This window comes from Anser brachyrhynchus, assembly GCF_964034855.1.
Source record: "Anser brachyrhynchus genome assembly, chromosome: 2".
Lineage (NCBI taxonomy): Eukaryota > Metazoa > Chordata > Aves > Anseriformes > Anatidae > Anser > Anser brachyrhynchus.
In genome coordinates, this window is record NC_137695.1 from 81,355,038 (window position 1) to 81,378,089 (window position 23,052).

The window sequence follows — 23,052 nt, forward strand, 5'->3', positions numbered from 1 at the left end:
TGTAGGAAAATTAAAACTGAGGGTCTGTCATTGAGAAAATCTTGAAAGCTAAAATGTTGGCACATAATCTAGCCTCTTTAAATGAGCACTTCCTTGCCCAAAGTTTGGTAACATTTGAGAACTGAGCTTTCCAAAATCCATGTTCTGTCTCTTACATGCTGGGGCTCTTGGAGTTTGTGCCATTATGGTCAAATTCTTCCTGTAGGATAGAGGTTTTCTTGGCAAGTTTTGGGTCTCAGTAACATGCAAAGGCTTATACTCAAGGACATGCAATTCAAGCTCTGCAGAATCCCAAGTAGGTGGCAAACTTCCAGGAGTCCCAGCTTTTCTCAATTCCTTGACCATGAACTAACTTCCTGACCATGTAAGTTATTAATACTGTCAAAAAAAATCTAGGTACACAGCTGGTGTCCTGGAAAAATGGACGTTCACTGTGAATAAGGACAATGCACTGTTACATTAATGACCAAAGTGTTCCTGCCAGCTACATGCTGTCATGGGTTTTTTGTTTGTGTTTTTAATCATTTTCACTGGAGTAATGACTGGTTTAAAATTGCTCAACAAGACCCACACAAAAGGGAGCCAGCATTCCAGACCAGAGAGCTCATGTTGAAACACTGTGGCTCTAGCCCTCCCAACCAGTTGAAGAAGTATTTGTCACCTTGGTCAGCCAAAGGTCACTCTCGGGATTATCAATCAAATGAAAAACAACATGGGTATGAAATTGAAATGGCAACACCCTGCAAAAAATCCAAAGAGAAATTAGGCATGCAGGGCTGGTCTCCAGCAGGGATTTTGACATCAGGATGGCAGAATGGTCCAACATGTGAAGGTCTGAACAATAATACTGGAGATCTGCGTTTGTGTCAAAACTCTGTAGCCACTGCAGGGTGATCTTGGGAAGCCATCCCTTCCCCGTGTCCTTTTTTAGCCTTTATCTGCCTTCTTTTATTAAGCACAGAAACTCTTCAGAGCAGCATGTGTCCTACTACATTGGGCCCTGAGCCATAGTGGAAATCCCAGGTGCTACCTGCCGGGATGAAACTCCATCACGTTCACAAGCTCTAAACGCAATCTTTAAAGGCAATGACCATGCTGGGGAGAATGACAAGTTGTGTCAATCAGATTGTCAGTAGAGAAGGGATTTCTGCACTATGAACACCATAAGGTGTTTCCATGAAGGGAAATGACCTCTTCTAGCTGGGCTTGCAGGAGATCTCATTCTCTCTTCCTTCCCCAAGAGAGAATTACAGTACATACTCATCTATTAACAGTCCCTGAGGAAAAAAAAAATCTGATTAGAGAAAAAGCCAGATTCCTTCCAAAACATCTAAGCAAATTGCTCAGGCTCTTTGTGGGCATGAAGCTACACTGGCTTAGTCTAGCTGTCTTCACCTTGCCTCTTGCTACTCTTGCTACTCACAATGCAAAAAGTGCTAACTAAATAAGGAGTGGTTGTCTTGATAGTGTAGCTCCCAATTACAACACCCCGTTTTCTGAGCCAGAGCTCTGGAGTAAAACGATTTTTAAATAACAAAGAACTATCTATATAACTTACAGTAGGTATATTCAGTTCTTAACGTATTTGGGGGGAAGAGGGACTAAAATATATGAGACATATATGAGCATTGCTTGTGACCTCTCATATGCTGTTTGTTTTTTCTTTTGTAGATGATAGTTCTACTCCACCAGCACCATTTGATCACCGGATTGTCTCAGCCAAAAGGGTGGGGATCAGCAGTTATTATAACGTCAACAAGAATGAAATCCTGGGAGGGTAAGTCAAGTGAACCCAATCAAGACAAAAAGCAAGGCAAAAATTTACAGCCAGACACCCCAGGAGGTGAATGGAAGCAACATGCCTCACTAGAGGCAAAGTCATGAAAGTCTAAGTTCTAACAGCGCTTTAGAGAGGAATGAAAACAGGAGGCTGATTTTATTGTGTGAGTGAATTTTGGCTGAAGGTTTGACATCACCAGACTTGGCTTGTATTTGGTGTTGTTCTAGGTCAGCCAGCTGCCCTCAGGCTCTGTGACGGTGCTCCTATGTTTCTGTAGTACTTCACATTGCAGCCAGCAGAATGTAGAGACATGTAGGTTTCTCCCCATCAGCACAGCCCATCCCTGAAAATGCATGTTTTCAGATAGATCAGAAAGCTAATCTGCCAGGCCGTGTTGCTTGATGAGAGTTGCTTGATCTCTCATGATGACATAATTTAGGATAGAGTGATGTAATTTCTGATAGCAGCATGGTCTTAGCAGCTGCTAATGAAATCACATCCTTCCCTTGGAGAAGAATGATGACATGGAGAGAGGCAGATTGTACACTTAAGTGAGTTATTATCCTTACAGTATGTATGGCTGTTAGCTTGCCTGGGATACCTCATAACATATTAAAAGCTTTTAGATGTAATGAAGCAAGTATTACTGAATCATACAGATGGAATATCAGCTAAAACAGTGTGATTTTGGTGCACCTAAATGAGTAGTAACAAGTTTAATGTACACAACAAAATAGCAACGATAGAGCAACTGAAATGGAGCTCATTAGGGAGAGGATCATTTCTGCTGTGCATAACCTAGTTTACATTCAGGATCAACACCAGCACCACTGGATGATTTTTTTTTTTTTTCCCTAGAGGGCGATTTGGTCAAGTGCACAAATGTGAAGAAAAAGCAACGGGTCTCAAGCTAGCAGCCAAAATTATAAAAGCCAGAGGTGCTAAAGAGAAGGTTGGTAGAGTCTTTTTTCCATAATGGATCCCACATTGTTCTTCAGCTACAGGTCTGGCATGTTTTGCAAACCTCATAGCCATCCGGGGCTTGCTTTCACAGGAAAGCCATGCATAGCATCCTTTTCATGACAGCTGTGTCATTAATGGCATTCAAGGGTGGGATTTGTCTCAGCCATCTGTCTAAGGCATAGCTGTCTTTGGCCAAGCTGATCACTGAGAATCCCCTTATAGTCACTGGAGAGAATGGCATAATTGAAGCCAAAGCACGTAAAATAGTTGGGCTGAATGGAGGTACCAGTCTTTCTCCCCTGACTGCAAAGGGAGGTTTTGAGGACTGTTTTGGACATTTCTTACACATATTGATTTTTCATACCTACAGCTGTTTGAAACAAATCCTGTTTCACTTCTGTCTTTTCTTTATATATCTTTGAACACACCAGTTGCCCATCGGTGCTCTCCCTCTTTCTTTCCCCTTCCTTTTTCTCCTAATATATAACTGAAGCAGTCCCCTGCTCAAGCTATGAGTTCAGTCCAGAGATATCTACCACTGCCGGAGCAATCAAAGGCAAACCCTGGGTATGGTTGCCATGAATGAAAACATGACGATAATGTAGATGTTTGGTTCAAACTGATGATGTCCTGGTTCGTGTAGCTTTCTTAGAATAAAGGCTTCTGAAACAGTACTCATGATTTTTTACAGGATGAAGTGAAGAATGAAATAAGTGTCATGAACCAGCTGAATCACGTGAACCTCATCCAGCTGTATGATGCCTTTGAATCCAAAAATGATATTGTCCTAGTAATGGAATAGTAAGTGTGTTCTTTTCTTTCCCTTTCCGTCTTTACCACTTTTGCTGGAATTATCTTTTTCCTTCTTACTTTCTCCTGATATTAGAAATAAGGCTTCTAACAGGTGAAAAGATATAAAAGATGTCCCCAGGAATAAAAAATAAAAATAAAAATTCAAGAATTAAAGAAAAAGTTGTCCCGTGGAACCATCTATTCATTTTTTTCAAGTGATGGTCCACACTACTGGTGCTTTAAAACCATTACGTCATTTAAAGTACTGTTATACAGATTCTCTTTAATTTCATATGGTATTTTGTGTCAGCTAAGAAACAGACATGTCAGAATATCTCCAGTTCTGTGAGGCAAATGAAAATACATCTTAGAGTGAAGAGGAGCCAACTGTCCATATTGCAGATAATCTTTATATTGGGTCCCCAGAAGGATTAACCTGGCTTTTATGCTAGTTTATCAAGCTAATTGGGTTCAAAATTGCTGCCTTAAAGTCAAGATAAAAAGATATTTTAAGGAAGCCAAAAATAATGTAATTAAAACAATGAAATATATCGGAAAAGGTTAGAAGTCATATGATCTTGACTCTTCAGTATATTCTTATATAGCCCTATGAATTTAATCTACATGTTTAGCATAACACAAAAGCTAAAAGTCTGTGTAGATATGAATTGGTAAGCTAGAGACATTCTGAAATGTAATAAGAAATTAAGAAGTCATTTTCACTGATTTTGCATGCTTCACACTGAGATTTTGGATCACGTTCCCCTTAAACTCTGAGGCAGAAGACCAAGTATTTAAATGCAGATTGTCTAGCATATTGTCTTGTTTTTCCATGTGACTTCATTCATTCCACTGGTACAAAACTACCTCCCAAGATGGCACATCTCAATGAATGGGAGACTGGGCTCTCATGCCTTGAAGAAGCTCAGGACGATATGCATCAAAACCCAGTACTTGGAAAGTTCAGATGAGAGTACCATCTCATATTGCACACCTCCCTGACTGTGAATGATTAAAATAGTCAATTGTATAAATTATGTATTACTGTAACTACATGGGTTTGGATTTGGGCTTAGTCACCACTTCATTGTCTTTCTCTCATCAGTGTGGAAGGAGGAGAATTATTTGACAGAATTATTGATGAAAACTGCAATTTGACAGAGATGGATACTATTTCATTCATAAAACAGATCTGCGAGGGAATTCAGTACATGCACCAAATGTACATTCTTCATTTGGATCTAAAGGTAGAGAACTGACATGTTTGTTTTGTGCAATGACAGCTGTAGAAATTCTCTTTCTTCAGGATAGGCTATACAGCTTAGCAGATTCCCATGGCAGAAACAACAAATGTCCTTATTCTGCTTTCCTTAAACTGATGGGTATTTACTTTAACCACATTGAGTCAGTTAAATCATTACAGGGGTAAGTAATTTAGATGAGAGATGTGGTCACATGTCATCAAGCCCTATAGCTCTTGAGTTTTCTACAGAATTAATTTATAGAAAGCCAGCAACTGGCTACAATATCTTGCTATTGTCAATTTTGATATTTGGATCTCAAGATATTGTGTGACTATTACTTAATTCAGCTGCACAAGATCTCTGTCTTATGCATCAGCCATGGGAATTAACTGCATTTTTACCATGCAGAAACCAAGGCAAGAGTGAGTGCAGGGTCATTCGAGGGTCGTTTGTGGTCAGTGAAAACCCAGCATATCTTTCTAAGGTCTATGCTGCACTGTTGTGGTCATGAAAAGGCATCAGTAGATAGCCAGCCTGAGGGAAAATACATTAAAATGTACTTGCTAAAATGGAAGCAATAAAAAACAGTCAGTGGCTGATGGAACAGATATGGCATCTCTGTGTTGTGTTTAACAATAGCTGCCAGTACAGCTGAAAGTCCAGAAAAGGGTAGCAGATTCTCCATCAGGAGCTTGCTTAGTTTTGTGAACTATTTAACAGTATACACAAAATTTCCCCTTCTTTCTTTCAAAAAATGAATTCACCAATTGCATGTTCTTACACTAGTTGATTGCTAATGGTTAACTGTCACCCCTCAGAAAGCATGTTGTAACGGTATTTTTCATTAAGCTGGACATTTAAGCTGCATCTTTTTCCCTTAAACCAGGTTTTTATCAAATAAAAGACATGTTTCTTACCATTATTTAGTGCAGGAATAAAAGGGGATGATGTCTTAAGTTTTATGACTGGTTATAAAGCCCCCTAATGATCCCTGAGCTTTACAACAAAGCAAAAAGAAACAAAAAGCGCACAAGAGGGGTTTCTCATTGATGAGATTTTTACTACAAGTGCTGTTTTTGGCTTGTAATAACTGAGTTAACATAGTACATCTTTAATGTTGTTAGCATTTATATTATAGTACTGGTTAAGCAAATGAGCAGATGTTTATTGGGATCTGCTTCAGTTGCTGATCAATGACCAGACTCACTTTTCTCTTTGATTATAAACATACTGATAACTAGAAACCTGTCAAGCAGAATTTCACAAAGTTCTTTGGGACACGCTGATTATGTTCTTGGAGGTGGCACAGTTTAAATATGAGGTCAAACTGCTGACATAAAGACATATATATAATCCAAGAAATTCTTCGCAGAGACCTCTCTTCTCGTGTGCTACCCAGCTATGGCCTCTCCCTTCTGTTTTGTTTGCTCACAGACACATGAGTTTGAGGAAGAAAGCTTGAAATTGAAAGAAATCCATCCTGACCATAGTCATCCAGGACCTCAGAAACCATGGACATATGGTGTTTAAAAGTCCTACGTGTAAAAAGAATTAGTAATGGTGACAAAGGTTAACTAATGTTTTAAGTGCTGAGGGCTGTTTTATTTCAAAGAGGACTCAAAGAGCAACAAGACAGAGTAGCTATAAAACTTCTGGCAGTGAATACAAGACTCTATTTTAGATATTTACATTTCAAAGACAATTGGCCAAATTCTATTCTCAGTCCTTTCTGTATGAATTTGGACAAATTCTAGGAAGCCAGTGGATTCTTGCCAGAGAATGAAGAACTACATTTGGCCATGTGAAAATCCAGAGGGATTTAACCTGTGAATCCCACCTTTTGCTATAATATCTAATGAAAATGTGAAGTTGATGTGACTAGCTAACATACCAGTGTTCAATCAGACAGTTACTGCCACAACATCCATGAACTCGGAAACGTAAAGCTAAAAGATAATTGTAAAATATGTTGTTGTTTTGTTTTTGTTTTTAAATTCCAGTGTCAGCTTAATAAGGTCTGTAAAATCACAGTGCCAGCATCCTGAAACCTTTCTTTGGAAGTCTGTGTTCTCTGTCCCACTTCCCCTAATGAGTTCTTTATCTGAACTGCTGCCTTATGTCAAATTGAAATGCAAAGGAGAAGCAGCAGTTACAAGGCACAGAACACCCAACCTCGACTGCTATGTGATAGCAGGGGGGTACCCATGCAGAGAAATCTGACCAAGGAGGAAAGCAAAAGATGCTTGTATGATGTTTTTTCATACTACACTTTGCTAAAAGCCCAATATGTCATACTTGTTTCTCATTGAAGTGTTTTCTGGTGTCTCTTGGCAGCCAGAGAATATCCTGTGTGTGAACCGAGCTGCAAATCAAATAAAAATTATTGATTTTGGATTGGCAAGAAGGTAAGTGCATGTGCTCTTGCTAGTTGTAAATGAACTATGAAACAATGAAAAAAAGTATCACGTTTCTGCAATGACACATTTGACCAATAATGGTCTCCTACTGTTCCTGGGACAAGTTTAGTATGGCTCTTTTTACCAGGGACATTTTCTAATATGGAAGGTTTGAAGCTGAGTAAAAAGTTTTGTTCTGAAGCCTTTTTTGGGTGGAAGGTTGAAAGAGGTCTGATTCTGACCGAGCATGCACATAAGTGTATTGGAACAGCTGAAACTGTTGGTACCTGTCATCTGGTCTCCTGCTACCAGTGTTGTCAGGTTCTTCAAAAGAGAGTTGTAAGAAACCATAAAAGGCTCTTACAATATAACCCATGCTATATCACTTTCTAGTTTAAGAAGATACCATAACCTCAGTGAAGAATTTACTGGTTAAAAATTCCAGGCCTATGATACGGGGAAGGTTCAAAAGGACGGTAACAGCTGCCCTGAGGAGTCCTTGAAATCTGAATTTCTTCCTTTATTTTGCCATTTGTTTTTGTCCTGAAGTATGATATAAAGCTTGCAAACGTTTTTTATTCTTATATATATGTGTACATTTATTATTACTTTGTACCTCTGTCTGTCCTTGATTTCCTCCTGAATGTCCTGTATGCTTCTGAAATCCAACTGGACAACTTACAACATAACTTTAGAGCTGTATTTCATGTTCTTTGTTAATGTTTCCTTTGCCTAGATATAAACCCAGGGAAAAACTTCGAGTTAACTTTGGGACTCCAGAATTTCTTGCTCCTGAAGTTGTGAATTATGAGTTTGTCTCCTTTCCTACAGACATGTGGAGTGTAGGAGTCATTGCTTACATGCTGTAAGTAGGATTCAGTCTTTGCTTTGTAAGCTGTTTCTAGGTTGAAGTGTGTCAGTCAACCAAATACATTGTTATACTGGAATACTGACAAAATTTGTAGACAGAATAGAAAATGTAGGCCTCTTTCCGAATTCCATATTCAGGAATCCCCCCCCCCCCCCTTTTTCAAGCACCATGAACTTTTCTTCTTTGTTCCATTAAGCATCTCTCTTGAGCAGTTGGACATTACACTTCCAGAATAATGTAGACCTCTTGATAAACTGCCAGTAGGTGTGTACAAGAGCGGACAGTAGTCTGGAACATGAAAGAATTTAATGAAAGAAAATAATGCTTGATTTGTTGGGGAAGAAGGGTGATTATTTAAAAATGTAAGTAAAAGAGAAAATGGGAATGGTCTGGAAACTTTCTTAGACAATAGCAAGCTGCAAGGTGGGCCAGGAGTAACAGAACAATCATAGATGGCACATCAGAGATTATGTACAGAAATGGGCAAAGAAGGATTTAACATATTTCTTTTTACTTTAGCCTCAGTGGATTGTCTCCCTTTTTGGGTGATGATGACAGTGAGACTCTCAACAATATCCTGGCCTGCAGCTGGGATTTTGAAGATGAGGAATTTCGAGGTGTTTCTGATCAGGCCAAAGATTTCATCTCAAAGCTTCTCATCAAGGAAAAATGGTATATAGTCACTGTGTCTTTTTCTTCTTTTTTTTTTTTTGTTGTGTTCCATGCCATCATGCCACAGATGTATAACTTATACTGCCCAACTGCAGAATTATCATGACTTATCAAAGTTTTTAATGTCCATGTAAAATATTACAATGCCACTTCACTGATGTTCATTATGACCATAAAGTACTGTGAAGTTACGTGAATGAGTTTTTGCTTTCATGTTATTGGTTTCATGGGTTAGCTGCCATCTGGCATAAAGCATCCTGAAACAACAGCATTGCATGATGGCAGAACACAAGAGCTGTAGGAGATAATTGTTGGATTGTAATATTCTGGGAAAAACACTTACTAGCATTCTGGTTTTCCTTTAGCTGGAGAATAAGTGCAACTGCTGCCTTAAAACACCCCTGGTTATCAGACCACAAGCTCCACTGCAGACTCCAGGTCCCTAAATTTAAATATCCTTGTGCATTGTAGATCTGCTATTGCCTTCTCATGTTGCAGTATCACTATTTGCTTTGACATTTTTCTCATCTGTTTTTGAGTCCACCCTTCTGACGTATTTCTTGCTACTGTGAGCCATGTGTGTCCCTTTGTTTTTACTTAGCTGTTATAATTTGCATGCTCACACTTGCTTATCAGTTCTTGCATGGCTGGGAAGACATATATTATCATGCGACTGGTGTGTGTTGCTGAGTGGATCCATTTCTTAGCAAAATGGGGTTGTTTAAATAATGAACACAGAATTACCATATGTTGAAATATGGTAATATGAGGAGTTTCTCAGCTGGGGATGATTCTGCTTACTGCTTTGAAAAGTCTTTCAGGCTGTCCTGAAGTTGCATATGAGTGCTGTTAGATTTCATCCTACCTCTTCCCAAGGGTTACTTTTCCCAGTATGGCTTGGAACCTCAGCCAGTGCATATCTTTTTATTTTAGCACCTTCTTGCCCCTTAAGTATAGTCAGCTTAGTGGCCAGAAGAAAAAAAGCCATTGTTTGTTCACCCAAAAAAATCAATTTGGCTAAGTTGGAGAATCAGTGTGATTTTAAATCATTTTGATTATTTCTCTCTTAAGTGGTCAGTAAGTATGGGAGATTCAGACTGTTGATGACCTTGCTGTTGGATGAATCTAACTGAGTCCACGCTCTGGTTTAGTGGTTCAAGGGGGATCATCATTTTAAGCAGGTCCCTTTTTTTTTTTTTTTTGTCTTCAGTTTGGAGTGCAATATTCACTATTCCTTTCCAGGCAAAGCACATCTATGTTAAATAAAATGACCGCTGTAGTACCTAGGACTCATATGTCAAGGTGCCTTTTGAACTGCAGCCAGCATTAAGAGTTAGACCATCTTATTAATTAATACAACAATTTTATTAAAATAAGATCAAAGATTGCAATGATAATAAAACAATAGTAGCTCTGCTTGTAAGGTGGTGTGAGTTTTGGGGAGGATGGACTGAGTAGTGTCCTAACAGCTCTATCCTTGATAGATATTCCTATTAAACAAAGTAAGGATAACTAGAAATAGGATGAAATGGGAAATACTAATAATCAAATAAATTGTTATCACTTTAATTGAAACTTAATTTTCTTGATAATCTCCAAGTACAACAATGACCATAAGATTATTAGATTTATAAATGAGCATACACAGTAAAAATAAGAGAGTTTTTCACCTACTGTAGAGGATTTCATAGGGTAGCATTCAACCCCTTTAGTTTGGCTCCAGTGAAGCTCTGATTGCTGCAGCCTGGAGAACAGGCTGGCTTTCTAAATGCTGCAAAGGTACAGGCTGCTCAGCTGGTACGCTGCTTCCTATCAGCAATTTTTTTCTGGGGAAACCCTATCCTCATAGAAACCTCGCAACTCATTTCATCCTTGTGGCTCCTCCTCTGGTATTTTTCTGTTCGTACCTCTTGCACTTTCTAAACTAGCTTCACTAAACATGCTGATGCTGCAGTGTTCTGCCAATACTCTAACTAGAGGTAAGATGGGACTGATCTTCAATTAATGCTCCAATAATGGCAACTATCTTTCACTATCTTTTTTGTTTGTTTGTTTTTCACTAGAAGAAGGCTAAAGGCACCTGTGTGTCCCAAGCACCCTCAGCTCCATAATCTCTCTGAAAGAGCTGCCAAACAGAAGGTTTGTATGGGGTCCTGAGTTTTTCTTCAGACATAAATACCATAGCCCCTGTGTGTAAGGGATCAGTGGGAGGCCAAAAACCTTGCACAGTCCTAACTGTACAGGCCAAAATATATTCACCACTACCATCCTCACTGTTGTTTGGAATGCATTCAAAATGTAAGCTGGCCCTATCACTTATACCAAGTCACAGCAACATACAAACCCCCTCATATATACGAAGCCATATGTGCTGCAAACCCTGGCCATTTTAGAGGGAATGGTTATGCTCCCCCTGACTCTCATGGGGCAGGATTTCACCCAATAACTTCTCAGTGTTGAAAGCTTTCAGGTTTTCATGCTGTGGTTAGGAGTATGGTTTTAAAGGGGTAGAAATATGAATAGTAATTACTTTTTAGCAAAAGCCCGGGCCAGACCCTTAGGGCAGTTCCAGTAACTGTACTGAAAGAAAAGTGAGGTGTCCCCTAAAAGAAGCTGCTCCACACTTTAGAGGACCCGATTCTGACAGGGCACTTCTCTGCTCTTTCAGTGTGTAGCGGTCAGAACAATCTCGACAGCATCTCTCTGACCTTTTTTTTTTTTTTTTTTTTTTCTGGCTCCCTGTCCTTGCCTTTTCATCAACAAACTCTTCATTCGTGGTTCTCAGGCTGGCTTGGCTGCTTCCCCCAGGGTGGCCAGGAAGAGGCAAAGTCTGCTCTCATGTTGTGTCTCTGGTCTTTGACCAAAGCATGCTCACTCAGCCACTTCGAAATCCGGCTACCTCAGGCAGCGCAACATCTCCATAAACCAGCACACCAATTCCCACAGCCCCTTTTACAAACTACCACAGAAGGTGGGGCCTCTCTTGAAGGACCATGGGAACCACTCAGAGGTTCTGGGGGCATCTCTGGTCAAGACTCAGTGGAGGGTCAAGATGTGAACAAGGCTGAGAACACACACACTGTAAAACCACTTCCTTTTAATCATGCATCATGCGTAACAACCAGGATACCAAAATAAAAGTGGTCCACTTCTCACCGCCTGCAAGTTTTTAGTGCTGTCACCATCCACCATCTGCTTGATAGGGCAGGAGATGTGGTGGGTTTTACTTGCAACGGGTTTTGTCCAGAAACATCTAAAAAAGACAGGTTATTGTGAGTGGTTGAAATTTTTGACTAAGCATAGGATTTGCACAGATTTTATGAGTGTGGTGTAGTCCCACACAAGTTATTTATCTTTAAATGAGCTCTCTTAAGTATGTGAAGCTGCCTTTCCATGGTACACTGGAGGTCAGTGAAGGCTAAGGTTCTGTTCTTATCTCCTGCTTGCCCTGTGAAGCCACATAACTTCCTGATACATAAAGTCCCAGCACCACCTTCTGCAGTGGGAATCCACTGGGAATGAATAGCTCTCTGTGACCCTCAGCATTCATCCCAGCTTCGGTGGTGCGGGGACACGTTACACGAAGCTTTGGTCCAATCACTGGTGCGCTTCTACATAGTAGATTTCAAAACAGATTTTCCTGGTTGTTTAATCTGTGTTTGCCATTTCAAGCTACTGTCTGCACAGCAACCAAATGCTGAAAACTCTCCTGCTTTAAACCAGGAAGCACTGTATTACACAGATTACTATTGCAACCAAGATCATCTTTGAGATAAATTGTCTGTCCAATGGTAGTCAAAATTATTTTTAAATAAACCTTTTATAGTTTTGTAAAGTCATAACTTACCCATGATCTAACCTGCAGGAAAACCTGGTTTTGGCTTTTGCAGTGTTATTTCCTCTGTGTGTGTTTTTCTATTTGGAGTTTGAGTTTACTTAATGAGAGGATCTAAAGTCATAGCACTACTTTGTTTTTAAAGAATCCCTTTAGCTATTTTTATCAGGCAAGTAGTGTGGTTACCACATTTAACCCAAAATAATACACTCAAGTGCCAGCTGATTTAGGCCTGGCATCATAAATGCTTGCAGCGGTAACACAAATAAATGGAGAGGTTTACACCCTCCCTTTCCGTGCTGGGATCTGTATGACAAGAGTGGCAAAAAAGCAGAGTAGCTACATTTCAAGGGAGACCTCCAGGACCTTTTCTCCACTTAACAAAGAAGCTTTGTCTTTTAAAGGTGTCTTTTAATAAGGTGGCTGCAAGAACCCTTTGTAAGCAAGAAGCTTCAGCACTGCTTTCTTTTCCTTATGCACAAAGAAACCACCATGTGGTTGTCCTAGAACGCGTAACCAAATAAAAAAGCACACTGCTGAATTAACTGGATTCTTGTTTTGTTTGTTTTGCAGAAAAGCTGCTGTGTGGTTACTGCTGCTAAGAGATTTGAAAATATCAGCAGTCTTGGTGCTTTACCCCCCTGCCATGACCGAGTCTTTTACTAAATGGACCAACAGCATTTTAGCTGCAGGATAAATCCCAGCATTGCTGAGCTGCTGCTTCTATATTCAGCTCTCAAAAGAAGGAAAGTATTTCTCCAGTTTGAGGAAGGTGTCTCTTCTAGAGCACCATGTTCTCCATGTCTGGGAGTTCTACATTTGCTTGGTTTCACAACAATCTTTTCTCTAACTTGCCTTCATGAGGGTCATTTAGTTATCAAAGCTTGTTAGGATTCAAATTATCAGGTTAAATTGACTGTTTCTCCTCAGCCAGAAGGCAAATTGGCACTGTGTTATATGTGTAGCCAAAAATGATTTGACCCTGGAATCAAATCATAGGAAAAACAAACAAACAAACAAACAAAGAGCCAATTTAAAGCTGCATTATGTAGATTTGAAGTTTGTTTTTCCTGTCATCCTAAAATGAGCTAAGGATTAGCTCAATGAAAGTTAAAGCCATGATAATGTACTACCAATGGAAGTGAGAAATTAGGCTTTCCTTGCAGGTAGGTGAATTTGCTGCAACCATGATACATTTTAGGATTTTTTTAGCCTGATGAATTGCTGTTCATTTTAAATACACTTGGATTCATTCAACAAGAAAGAAAACAAGGCACTATTCACTCATATCCATGCAGGATCTTTTCTCCACTATGCAAGTGTAACTCAGAGCTGCTCCTTATAACCTCTGTTTTTCTAGTTTTCATTTCTTATATTGCTACCAAGTCCTTCTGACTCCTAAGTAAGGAAAAAATGGGAATCAAAACAACGGAATTCTTTACCTGATATTGTTTGAGTATGGCTCTTCATTAAGTGAATCTGAATCTTACTTGCCTGGGCTGCGAGGTTAAAATAATAAGAATTATTCCCTGCTGTATATGGCTTTCTGACTGCTTGGTTTCAGAACTACATACATGCAAAATATAGCAAGTATTTTATTCCGTGATGCTCACGTATCGCAGTGCCTTTAGGTTTTCTTTGATTAATCCAGTTCTGATCAAACTACATATTAACATAGTATTATCTATATATTTATCTATACATTTCATACATATTTATATTTGAATTATGTCTTTTATTAAAGGGGATCAACATAAAGACAAAACTCAACAGCATTATTCATCACTACCCAATGCATTGTTTTCATACCTTTGTCCTTTCTGAATAGCACTCATATATGAAATAAAAGGGGCCCATTAATGGGACATCACATCATGACATTCTCTACAGCCAGTTTGATCCAATGCTTTAACGCCATTGTAGTAGATCTATTGAGACTGCTTCTGTAAACAAACAGGGCTTTTTACAGCTGTGAAATCTAAGAAATACTGACGTGTTGTAATAGTTGTTGCAAATAGATGAGAACCATTACTACAATCACACAATGGTTTACCATGTAACTATGATACCATGTAGAGCACTGCCACCTCAAAATCCTTATCTGTAGTCTTAACTGAAGTAAATGTTGACTAGCAGAAATGGAAGTCTCTTTGGGAAAGTTGCTCTTGAGCAGCCTCAATGCAAGAAAACCAGAATATGACCTTGAGATAGAAACTAGTTTGCTTATTTTTAGCCACCATTCAAGTTTCCATGTGCAAAATAAACAGAGAAGCTACCTTTCTGTTAGGGCTGGAATTCCCACTCCTATCTGACTACCTTCAGAACAGTTAGCTTTTTGTGCAGTAAACAACTCAATGATCATACTAACATACAGCAGGCTAACTTTGGAATGACTAGATCTCATCGTGCACTTCAGTGCCAGTATTGTAGGTTTGAGTTTTGTTTTTCCTGTGGTGGACATTTACATGAGTATGAATAATTGCATGTCATTTTGACTCTTAGTAACTATACTAAATATACTAAAACTATACTAAAATAACAGTGTGACTATAGTCTTATCTGGTTTGTTGATCAGTTAAACTAAGAGAATTTATCATTTGTAGATCTGTGCAGCTGAGTTGTGATGCAGAGCTTCATGCCATAAGGATCAGCCACATGTTAGGGTGCGTTGCACTGAGTCAGGCACTGATACTCCAGGAGTCTACTGGGGAATGTGGCCTCTTACAGCCACAGAGATCATCTGTACAGCTCTCTGTCAGAAACACACACACACAAATTACTAGGGAGGGTGGACATATTTCACTTGCTTTGAGAGGGAAGGCCCTTTCAAAAGGCATGAGTCAAGGAGAGGGTACCTCTCTACTTCCTTGCTTGTGCAACTGGGCAGGGTGCTAATATTTTCGAGGGATTTAAATTCCATTGTCACTAACATGGATAATGATGGTCACATTCTTGAGTCTCATCTGTAAAGTGCCCCACTGCTCCTGTAACGAGGGGTGAAGCAGGGATGAGACAGTTGGAGGGGGTTTGACTGCGCGAGTGTCTACAGTGACTGATGTCTGGCACAAGCACAGGACTACAGGTATCCAGCTGAGGAGGAAAAATCCCAAGCGTACTTCTTGCTATTGCCCCAAAGACTAGATTTGCAGCACTGAGACAAAAGGGAGGCATATGCATTACTACGAACATAAGTGCTATTAAGGGTAAAAAAAACTACACTGCTGCATAATTATCACTACCATGTATAGTGGTGTGCCTGAGAAAAGTGTCTCCAGAGATGCTTGTTTGTATCTTTGCTGACTGTTGCAGTTTAGTTAAATAATACTTGACACAGCTCCCTTTTAGTGCCTTCCTAATTCTGTCTCATCGCACTTTGAGCAGCATGCTGTTCTGTGTGTGTTTAAGTTTGTTGTTGATTGTTTTCCTTAAATATATTCTATAATGACTAATAACTAAAGACTGCTATATTAAGTTATTGTTTTGACACATCACTATTTATTTTCTACTAGGTAATAATAAGTCGGTTAAGTTCTAATAAGTCAACTGCATCTATGTGAGTTTGCTTATTGTTCATTTTTGTTGCATATTGGTTTTAGAGACTTTATTTGGAAACTGTGAATTACCGTGCTTGAGAGCGGGTTTAGGTGTGAAGGGCACTTTACTTTAGCTGTAGTTACTCCATTCAGCTCTATAACCACAGACAGTCAGAGGTGGCTGCAGGTTCTGCAAGAATCATAAGGGAACAGAGTGATCTGGAAACATCAGTTGTGGTAGAAGAGATAAAGTGCCAAGATGAAGTATTTGTTCTGTGTATGCCATTGTATTCTTCCAGACATGAAAATTAGAGGTCATACCATTGGAACACAGTGATTTATACCGGGCGATGACTTGACCCCAAGTTTGCATACAGACTCTCTGCTAGGCTGCAGAAAGGAAAAGAACTTTCTGTTCACACAGGCAACTTTAACAATTATATTACACAGCAACCCTTCTGCAGGAATGACCTGTGGGAATTCACAGGGAGCTGAAGACACTCTCTGACTGCCAAGTTCTCCCATGGTCTTGGAGGTAACTTTACTTAGGGAAGCTCAACTTCATTTGTCCGGCACTTAAAAGATTTAGGATGCTGTTATTCCTAATTCTATAGATACAGCAGAGAGATCCAGCTAGATAAAACCTCTGAGTTTTGCTCAGGTTTTACTAGAGTAGTCTAACATTATCATCAGAGTTATATGCAAATTTGTTTCATTCAAGGTGGGATGCTAGTGGCTTTCCAACTCTTTACGTGTTGAACAACCTGGAGGCTATGAAATGGGTAAAAACCTCTACCACAGAAATATTTCCATACTATCATATCCATATTTGTGTAAACCTGAAGCTGGTCACTCCCCTGAGTACCCTCATAGACTAAGCAGCTGGCAATCTGTGATAATCTGGTCTGGAGATTACAACAGAAGCTACTTTTTAATTTCTTTTCCATATTCCTCTAATGTCAGAAGCTGAAAAAAAACTTAAAACCTTAAACCACATTTTGAGATGCAAGTAGCACAAGACCCCAGTTTAATCTCCCCTCCTCACCAAAAAAAAAATATATATATATATATATAAATAAATTTTAAAAACATACTTTGCCCTAGTCTTCAGCAGTTAAAATAAAAAGAACCTTACTTTTTTAGCAGTTGAAGTAGTTCAGTGAAGATATATTTTTCTGCAGTGGTTAAATTGCTGTAGTAAGAGTCAAGATACTTTAGATCTTCAGTTCAGTGCTGACATTACAAATTACTGGCAGCCTTTTTCAGCAAAATGGCCCCTGCCAGCAAGTGTTCTGCTTTTCTCCACTGATGGGGATCTGAAAACTTCCCATCCCCTTCCCCTGGCCTCACCAGTAAGCAGAGCATTTCTTAGCTTGTGGTGTCTTAATATGGGATAAGGATTGTAATTCTGCTTAGTGTCAAGACTGCAGTGGTGATGAATGAGCACCAATGCTCCAAACTCTTTCCTGCTTTCAAGGAGGATGCTGCAATTTCACATACTACTTCCGGTGTCACCGATATATACTTGTCCTCATGTCTCCTGTGAATAAAACTAAACACTGCATGAATCCATTTAGGGACATTAGACTCTTTCACCTTCCATGAAGGCTTAATAGCTGAACAACTAACTACCTGTTTCAAGTATTAGATGAAGACTGGTAGATATAATGCTTTGTAAATATGTTGTTTAGCTCTGTCAGTAGAGTTAGCAATCACATTTTGGTGTGGCAGAACTAATGTTTGTGTACCCCACAGCAACTTCTCTTAGACAACAGGCATATGAGAACTAAATCACAAAGCATGTGGATTTTCATGTACCATATCATTTTCGTTGCACATCTGGTTTTGTAGATTAACTCATGTATCTCCAGTACGTGTTCTTTCATGAAAAACATAAAGCAACCTTGTAAACAGATGACAGGAATAAATGCTGATTTTGTTTACTCCATCGTTTTTGTTTATTGTATTTAATGTGCCTGTCATTTATGCTAGTAAGCAATAGAAAGAAACAGTGACTTTTTGCCAGGTACTAGCTATGAAGGTCTCTAGGTACATAAAGGAAGAGTAATTTCCATTGAAACAAATGCAGATACCTAAGCCAAAGGTCTGCTCAGGCTTACAGTTTCTACTCACCCCTTGTAGCAAAGCCACTGCTCTCTCTGCAAATCACTAGGGCTTGGCGTACCCTTGGACAAAATCTTGCTGCACATCCTCAGATCAGATCAGTGGAGAGGAAAGAAGAAATTGCTGATATTTCTAGTGCTCATTCATTCAATGCAGCTGGTGCCAGTCTTTTATCCCTAAATAGTTACACTTTGGACTGTTGGCTAGTTATTCAGTATTGCTGTCTGAGGAACAAACTTAACCCATGTAGGAGATCACCAACTAATAAAACAACCTGAAATCAAAAGGAATGTTTCCTGCAGTGTTAAATTAATCTCAAATTGGACTTTCTAATTAAAAAAAAAAAAGCAAGGAAAGTAGAAAAATGTTATAGGATGAGAAAGCAGGAAGCAACCTCTCATTGGCACTGGGCTATATTCAGTGGGCAGCACTTTTCCTCCACAGTTTATGCACAACTCTGGTTGCAACACTTGAGACATTTACAGTGCTTGAGGATCTGAGAACCGGCTTTGATTTCTTACAGTAGAAGTCACACTTAATTCCAAGCTTTCCAGGTATAAGATCTAAGCATGCAACAGGACACCCCCTGATTAATCTATAAGTTAAATTGACCAAAAAGTTACCCCCATCCCCGGGGGAGCGCCACAATCCTTGCCAACACAGAGCAAAGCCAGCACAACCCAGCTGGTAGATCCTGGGGCTGGAGGGAGCAAAGAGCCCAGGAAACAATTTTCTGAGAGCTGAGTGTAGGACATGCAGATGCTGCCTCTTAGCACCAGCTCAATGCAGCCCTGAGACCAGCGATCCTTTCAACAGAGCTCTGCTGGGTAGCCTCTTTCTCGGTGTGTGTCCTATGCAAGGAGATGAGAGGTTGCTCTTCCAAGTCAGTGGGCTGTGTAGCCTTTGCACAAAGGCTCTGTCTTCCCTTTCTCCTGAGAAAGTCTTCTAACAGTCCTTAATGTTATCTGTGACATGGTGTTATTTGGACTTATTGAGGTGCTGCACCCATGTTTGCTCTTCATTTGCTTTTCTGAAGCCAGTCACTGTTTTTTTTTAGTTTTAAATGCCTTTAACCCTCATGTAGGAATTTTTTTTTCCTTGAAAATATTAGCATCTGGGCTTTATAGCTGATGAGGAAGACTTTGCCATAGTACCTCAGTCATCTCAACAGCTCCTGCTAAATACATGCCACTGGCAAAAATAAAATAATGTGGATAAAATAACACTCGGCTCCCTATATGTGTCTGTAAAGCAACTCCACACTTTTAAAATGTGTTCGCTAGGTGCATGTGGTTAAAAATATGTTGACTACAGGAAAAAAGTCCAACAAGGGACATTCATAATTCTTCATTAATTAATAGTCAACCCTTTTTCTCCCCCAATTATTTCAAACACCTGCTCACAGTAAATTTCTTTTGCAATTTTTTAATGCTACTTTAATATTACCCAGGACTTGGAAACATACACTAAGCTTCTCTTAGTTTTAATTATTTTCAAATTAATTTTAATTTTCTGAATATTTTCAGTCCTGCCCATTTGTTCAATAAAAACGAATTTTAATTTTAATTTTTTTTATTTATTTTTTTTTTCTTAAAGGCCTCCTAAAGTTTCCAGAGACTGCTTTTATGGGCTGTTTTAATGAAAGGTTTTGGAAAGGGACTGAAGATTTCCAAATTCCTCTCTTGAAGACTCCTCATCCAAAGAGAAGGGAAGGGGGAAAAAAAAAAAAAAAAAGATCACTTCACCAAGGGTGACGCACTTTTCTTGCCCATGGCAGGTATTCATTTGGGAGCTAATCCATCATGTACTCAGGGAGTTGTGGGTCCCTCGGCTCTCGGTGACTTTGGTGAGAGGTGAGGACACGAGGACCCAGTGCTCACAGCTCCAGGTGATGTTATCTCAGGGCTGGACGTGCAGAGTGCTTCTCTCCCTCTTTAGATCAGGAAACAAACCAGTGGAAGCCCTGGCAGCCAGTGCAGTGCATACAGTCATGTAAAAAATCACACAGAAACAACCTTTGACATCCTAAGATCAGAAGCAGGTTACTTTCCGCCCTTGAATACCGCAAGCAGTTATAAGGAAATAAACGCAAGCCAAATAGCGCTGGTGTGAACCAGGGAGCATGTGGACTGTCTTCCCCTCAGTGCTGCTCCTGCCTCTGCTGTGCTTCTATTTTATCCTCAGGTGCTGAGCTGCCCAGCCCAAAGCCTCCCGACCTGCACCCGTCCCCACTGGGTACACGAGGAACATGCTCACTGCCACCAAAAATCAGATGTGAAGCAATCTTCAGGGCATAACTGATTCTTATCCAGATCAGAAAGAGGAAGGGAAGTGAACCTTGTCCTTTTCCAGACTCACCCACCCCTCACCAGCTAACTTAAATGCACCTCCCCTCTTTGCTTTAGGTGTCCAGTCATGGTTTCATAACCTCTTCTTTGGCTCTCTCCATAACATATGTAGGTGTGACATCTGACCACTGAAAACAGGTCATGGCAAATGATGTTCAAGGGTGATCTCGGTCCTTCAGAAGCAAAAGTGAGTCCGCAGAGAGGATACCAAGACAACTCACTTGCAGCAGAGCAAATTCCTTAACTATACCAATCCCATTTTGGACTGTGTGGGCTCAGAGGCTGGAGATGGCTTAGAAATACATGGCAGGGTCTTTCCTCACTGAAATGTGTTATGGTCACTGTCCTTCAGTCTGGTCACTGTTCAGTGTGCAAGCGTGCAGCTAGCTTGATTTCCTTGCACATCAGCGAGATGGATCCTGACCGTGGATGCCTTCCTGAGCTGTGGTCAAAATCAGCAGCCAGCCAGCACCACTGGGGTGGAGCTGAGAGCAATGAGAAGGTGATGTCCCCATGGGGAGCGTCTCAAGAGGCGAAGAGCTGGTACAACCCCTAGGGCCAGGCAGCCCCAGGCAGAGCCCTGCAGCTGATGCTGAGCAAGGATGCCGCTTGAGACACCTTGCTGCAAACGGCTGCTGTGGCCGCGAGAGGTCAGCATTGTTGTTTCTTAGTCAATAAAACGGTCCCTCCAATCTCTTTCTTGAGGGGCTGCCTTGGAAAGTCAAGCTGTATCCAGACCTGCCCACGCTGGCTGGGGTGCGCAGTGCTGTGGCACCCCCAAGTCCCACTAAGGGACCACCTCGCCAGCCCCTCCATGCAGAGATGGGTGGCCTTTCAAACCCCTCCAACTGATAGAACACTTTTTTTTCAGGCACTGCACAAAATACAGGTTTTAGCCTGTATTTACATGACGTAGAAGGACGTAGGGAAGTGCTTGAGGTACGATACCAGAAAGGGATCAGAGGGTTTGTGCAACGCGGAGACTGGCCAAGGCAAATGTGGGGAACAAATGGAGGAGCCAGGAGAGCTTTTTGCTTACTGCTGTTTCATACCACTCTCACTTTAGCCACAGCGCTACCTTAGCTCCTCTGCAGAACAGGAACAGCAGACAGATCTGATTTAGGATTTGCATATAAATCTGCTGACATAAGTAGAAAAGCATGAAGAAACGTGCACACCCCTCTCATAAACAGAGAGCTCTCCACCATATGGTTTGTACATCGAGAGAGAGATCCTATCAGATATTAAATCCATTGAGTGAGATGACGACCACTCTTCTACTGGCTTGAATGGGATGTGAGAGCATTAGGCAACAACTAGGGCTGGTTCTTTACGTAGTAAAACACCTATTCTGTCTTCACTCTGTGCACAGAAATCCTATGGTTGTCCTGAGGAAAAGGACAAGAAAAGAGGTCTCAAGTTCCATGTGTTATCTCTTCCTCTGTTTCCGTAAAAGCTAAACAAACATAACTGAAGTAGAAACAGAAATTATATGATCTGAGAAGACTTCTGTGATGGCCATGTCTGCTGTTCAATACATAAAATGGCATAAATGCTCACGCAATTGCTTTTTAAACTTTTTTTTTTTTTTAGCACATTTAAAAAAATACATCTTACGTCTTCTGCTTTTGTTCACCTTTTAGCCTTTGGGTCTTGCCCTACATTTGCCAGGTTGAACAAATCCCTACTAGCAAGCATCTTCTCCTCACTTATGTGGTTCTAGACTGACCAAGCCCATTCATTACCTTTTCTTTAAGATAATTCTCTTTCCCTTTTTCACCATTTTCATGTATCTCTTCCATATGCGTATGTTTGCTTTCTGATGCCATTCTTAAACTGCAGACACCGTAATACAACACAGCATGCCATTATCTGTCACCTCAGTGTCAGGTGTAATAGAAGAATGGGGTCCTTCGTATTCATTCCCCATCTGCCCATTTCCATGCTCCTGGTTGCCATTAGCCTTGCTGGTGGTCATCAGGTCAATAACTTACAGCAAAGACCTGCAAGTTCCCAGTGCCTGGCTTTCACCACTTGTGAGGACACAAGTTCCCAGTACTTGAGCAGGCCTGCATTCCTTTGGCACTTGGCTAACAACGTCAGTGTGCAGGTGGCAGTTCCTGGGCTCCCGAAAATAAATGCTGTTTTTCCACGAGTGACCCTGCCTTCTCTCCGTGTGCCAGGTGCAGAACCCATATGACAGCAGTGTCTCAGGTCAGTCCAAGGGTTTTCACCCCAGTCCCTGGTGGCTGGAGCTATATACCCTCTCGATCAAAGCTTAAATTCCAAAGAAACAAGTGGCATCAACAGTGAAGACTTGTTATGGAAATGTTGCATAAATAAAGAAAGGCTCTGTTTGTGGGGGTCAAGGGAAGGAAAATATCCACAGCAAGTATGGCAGTGAGCTAGGAAGTAATCCAGGCTTAAGAAAAATCGGAAAACTGGCTCACTGTAAACTCACGATATTGATGCTAGTAGGAGTGAGGAAATCTAG

At 40.4% G+C, this 23,052-nt stretch overlaps 1 protein-coding gene and 1 long non-coding RNA gene across 2 annotated transcripts in view; one reads left to right on the forward strand and one right to left on the reverse strand.

Moving 5' to 3' along the window:
* The window catches only part of MYLK4 (myosin light chain kinase family member 4), a 31,749-nt gene extending 13,725 nt beyond the window's left edge, over positions 1 to 18,024 (forward strand). The window contains exons 5-14 of the mRNA XM_080581275.1: positions 1,672 to 1,777; positions 2,639 to 2,732; positions 3,435 to 3,544; positions 4,641 to 4,782; positions 7,114 to 7,184; positions 7,912 to 8,040; positions 8,566 to 8,718; positions 9,084 to 9,156; positions 10,782 to 10,857; positions 13,127 to 18,024. Coding sequence (XP_080437401.1) covers positions 1,672 to 1,777; positions 2,639 to 2,732; positions 3,435 to 3,544; positions 4,641 to 4,782; positions 7,114 to 7,184; positions 7,912 to 8,040; positions 8,566 to 8,718; positions 9,084 to 9,156; positions 10,782 to 10,829 — 926 coding nt within the window. The 3' untranslated portion in view covers positions 10,830 to 10,857; positions 13,127 to 18,024. The remainder of the gene's footprint in view (positions 1 to 1,671; positions 1,778 to 2,638; positions 2,733 to 3,434; positions 3,545 to 4,640; positions 4,783 to 7,113; positions 7,185 to 7,911; positions 8,041 to 8,565; positions 8,719 to 9,083; positions 9,157 to 10,781; positions 10,858 to 13,126) is intronic.
* LOC308190223 overlaps positions 1 to 23,052 on the reverse strand; it is a 36,490-nt gene that overhangs the window by 4,480 nt on the left and 8,958 nt on the right. The window lies entirely within an intron of this gene.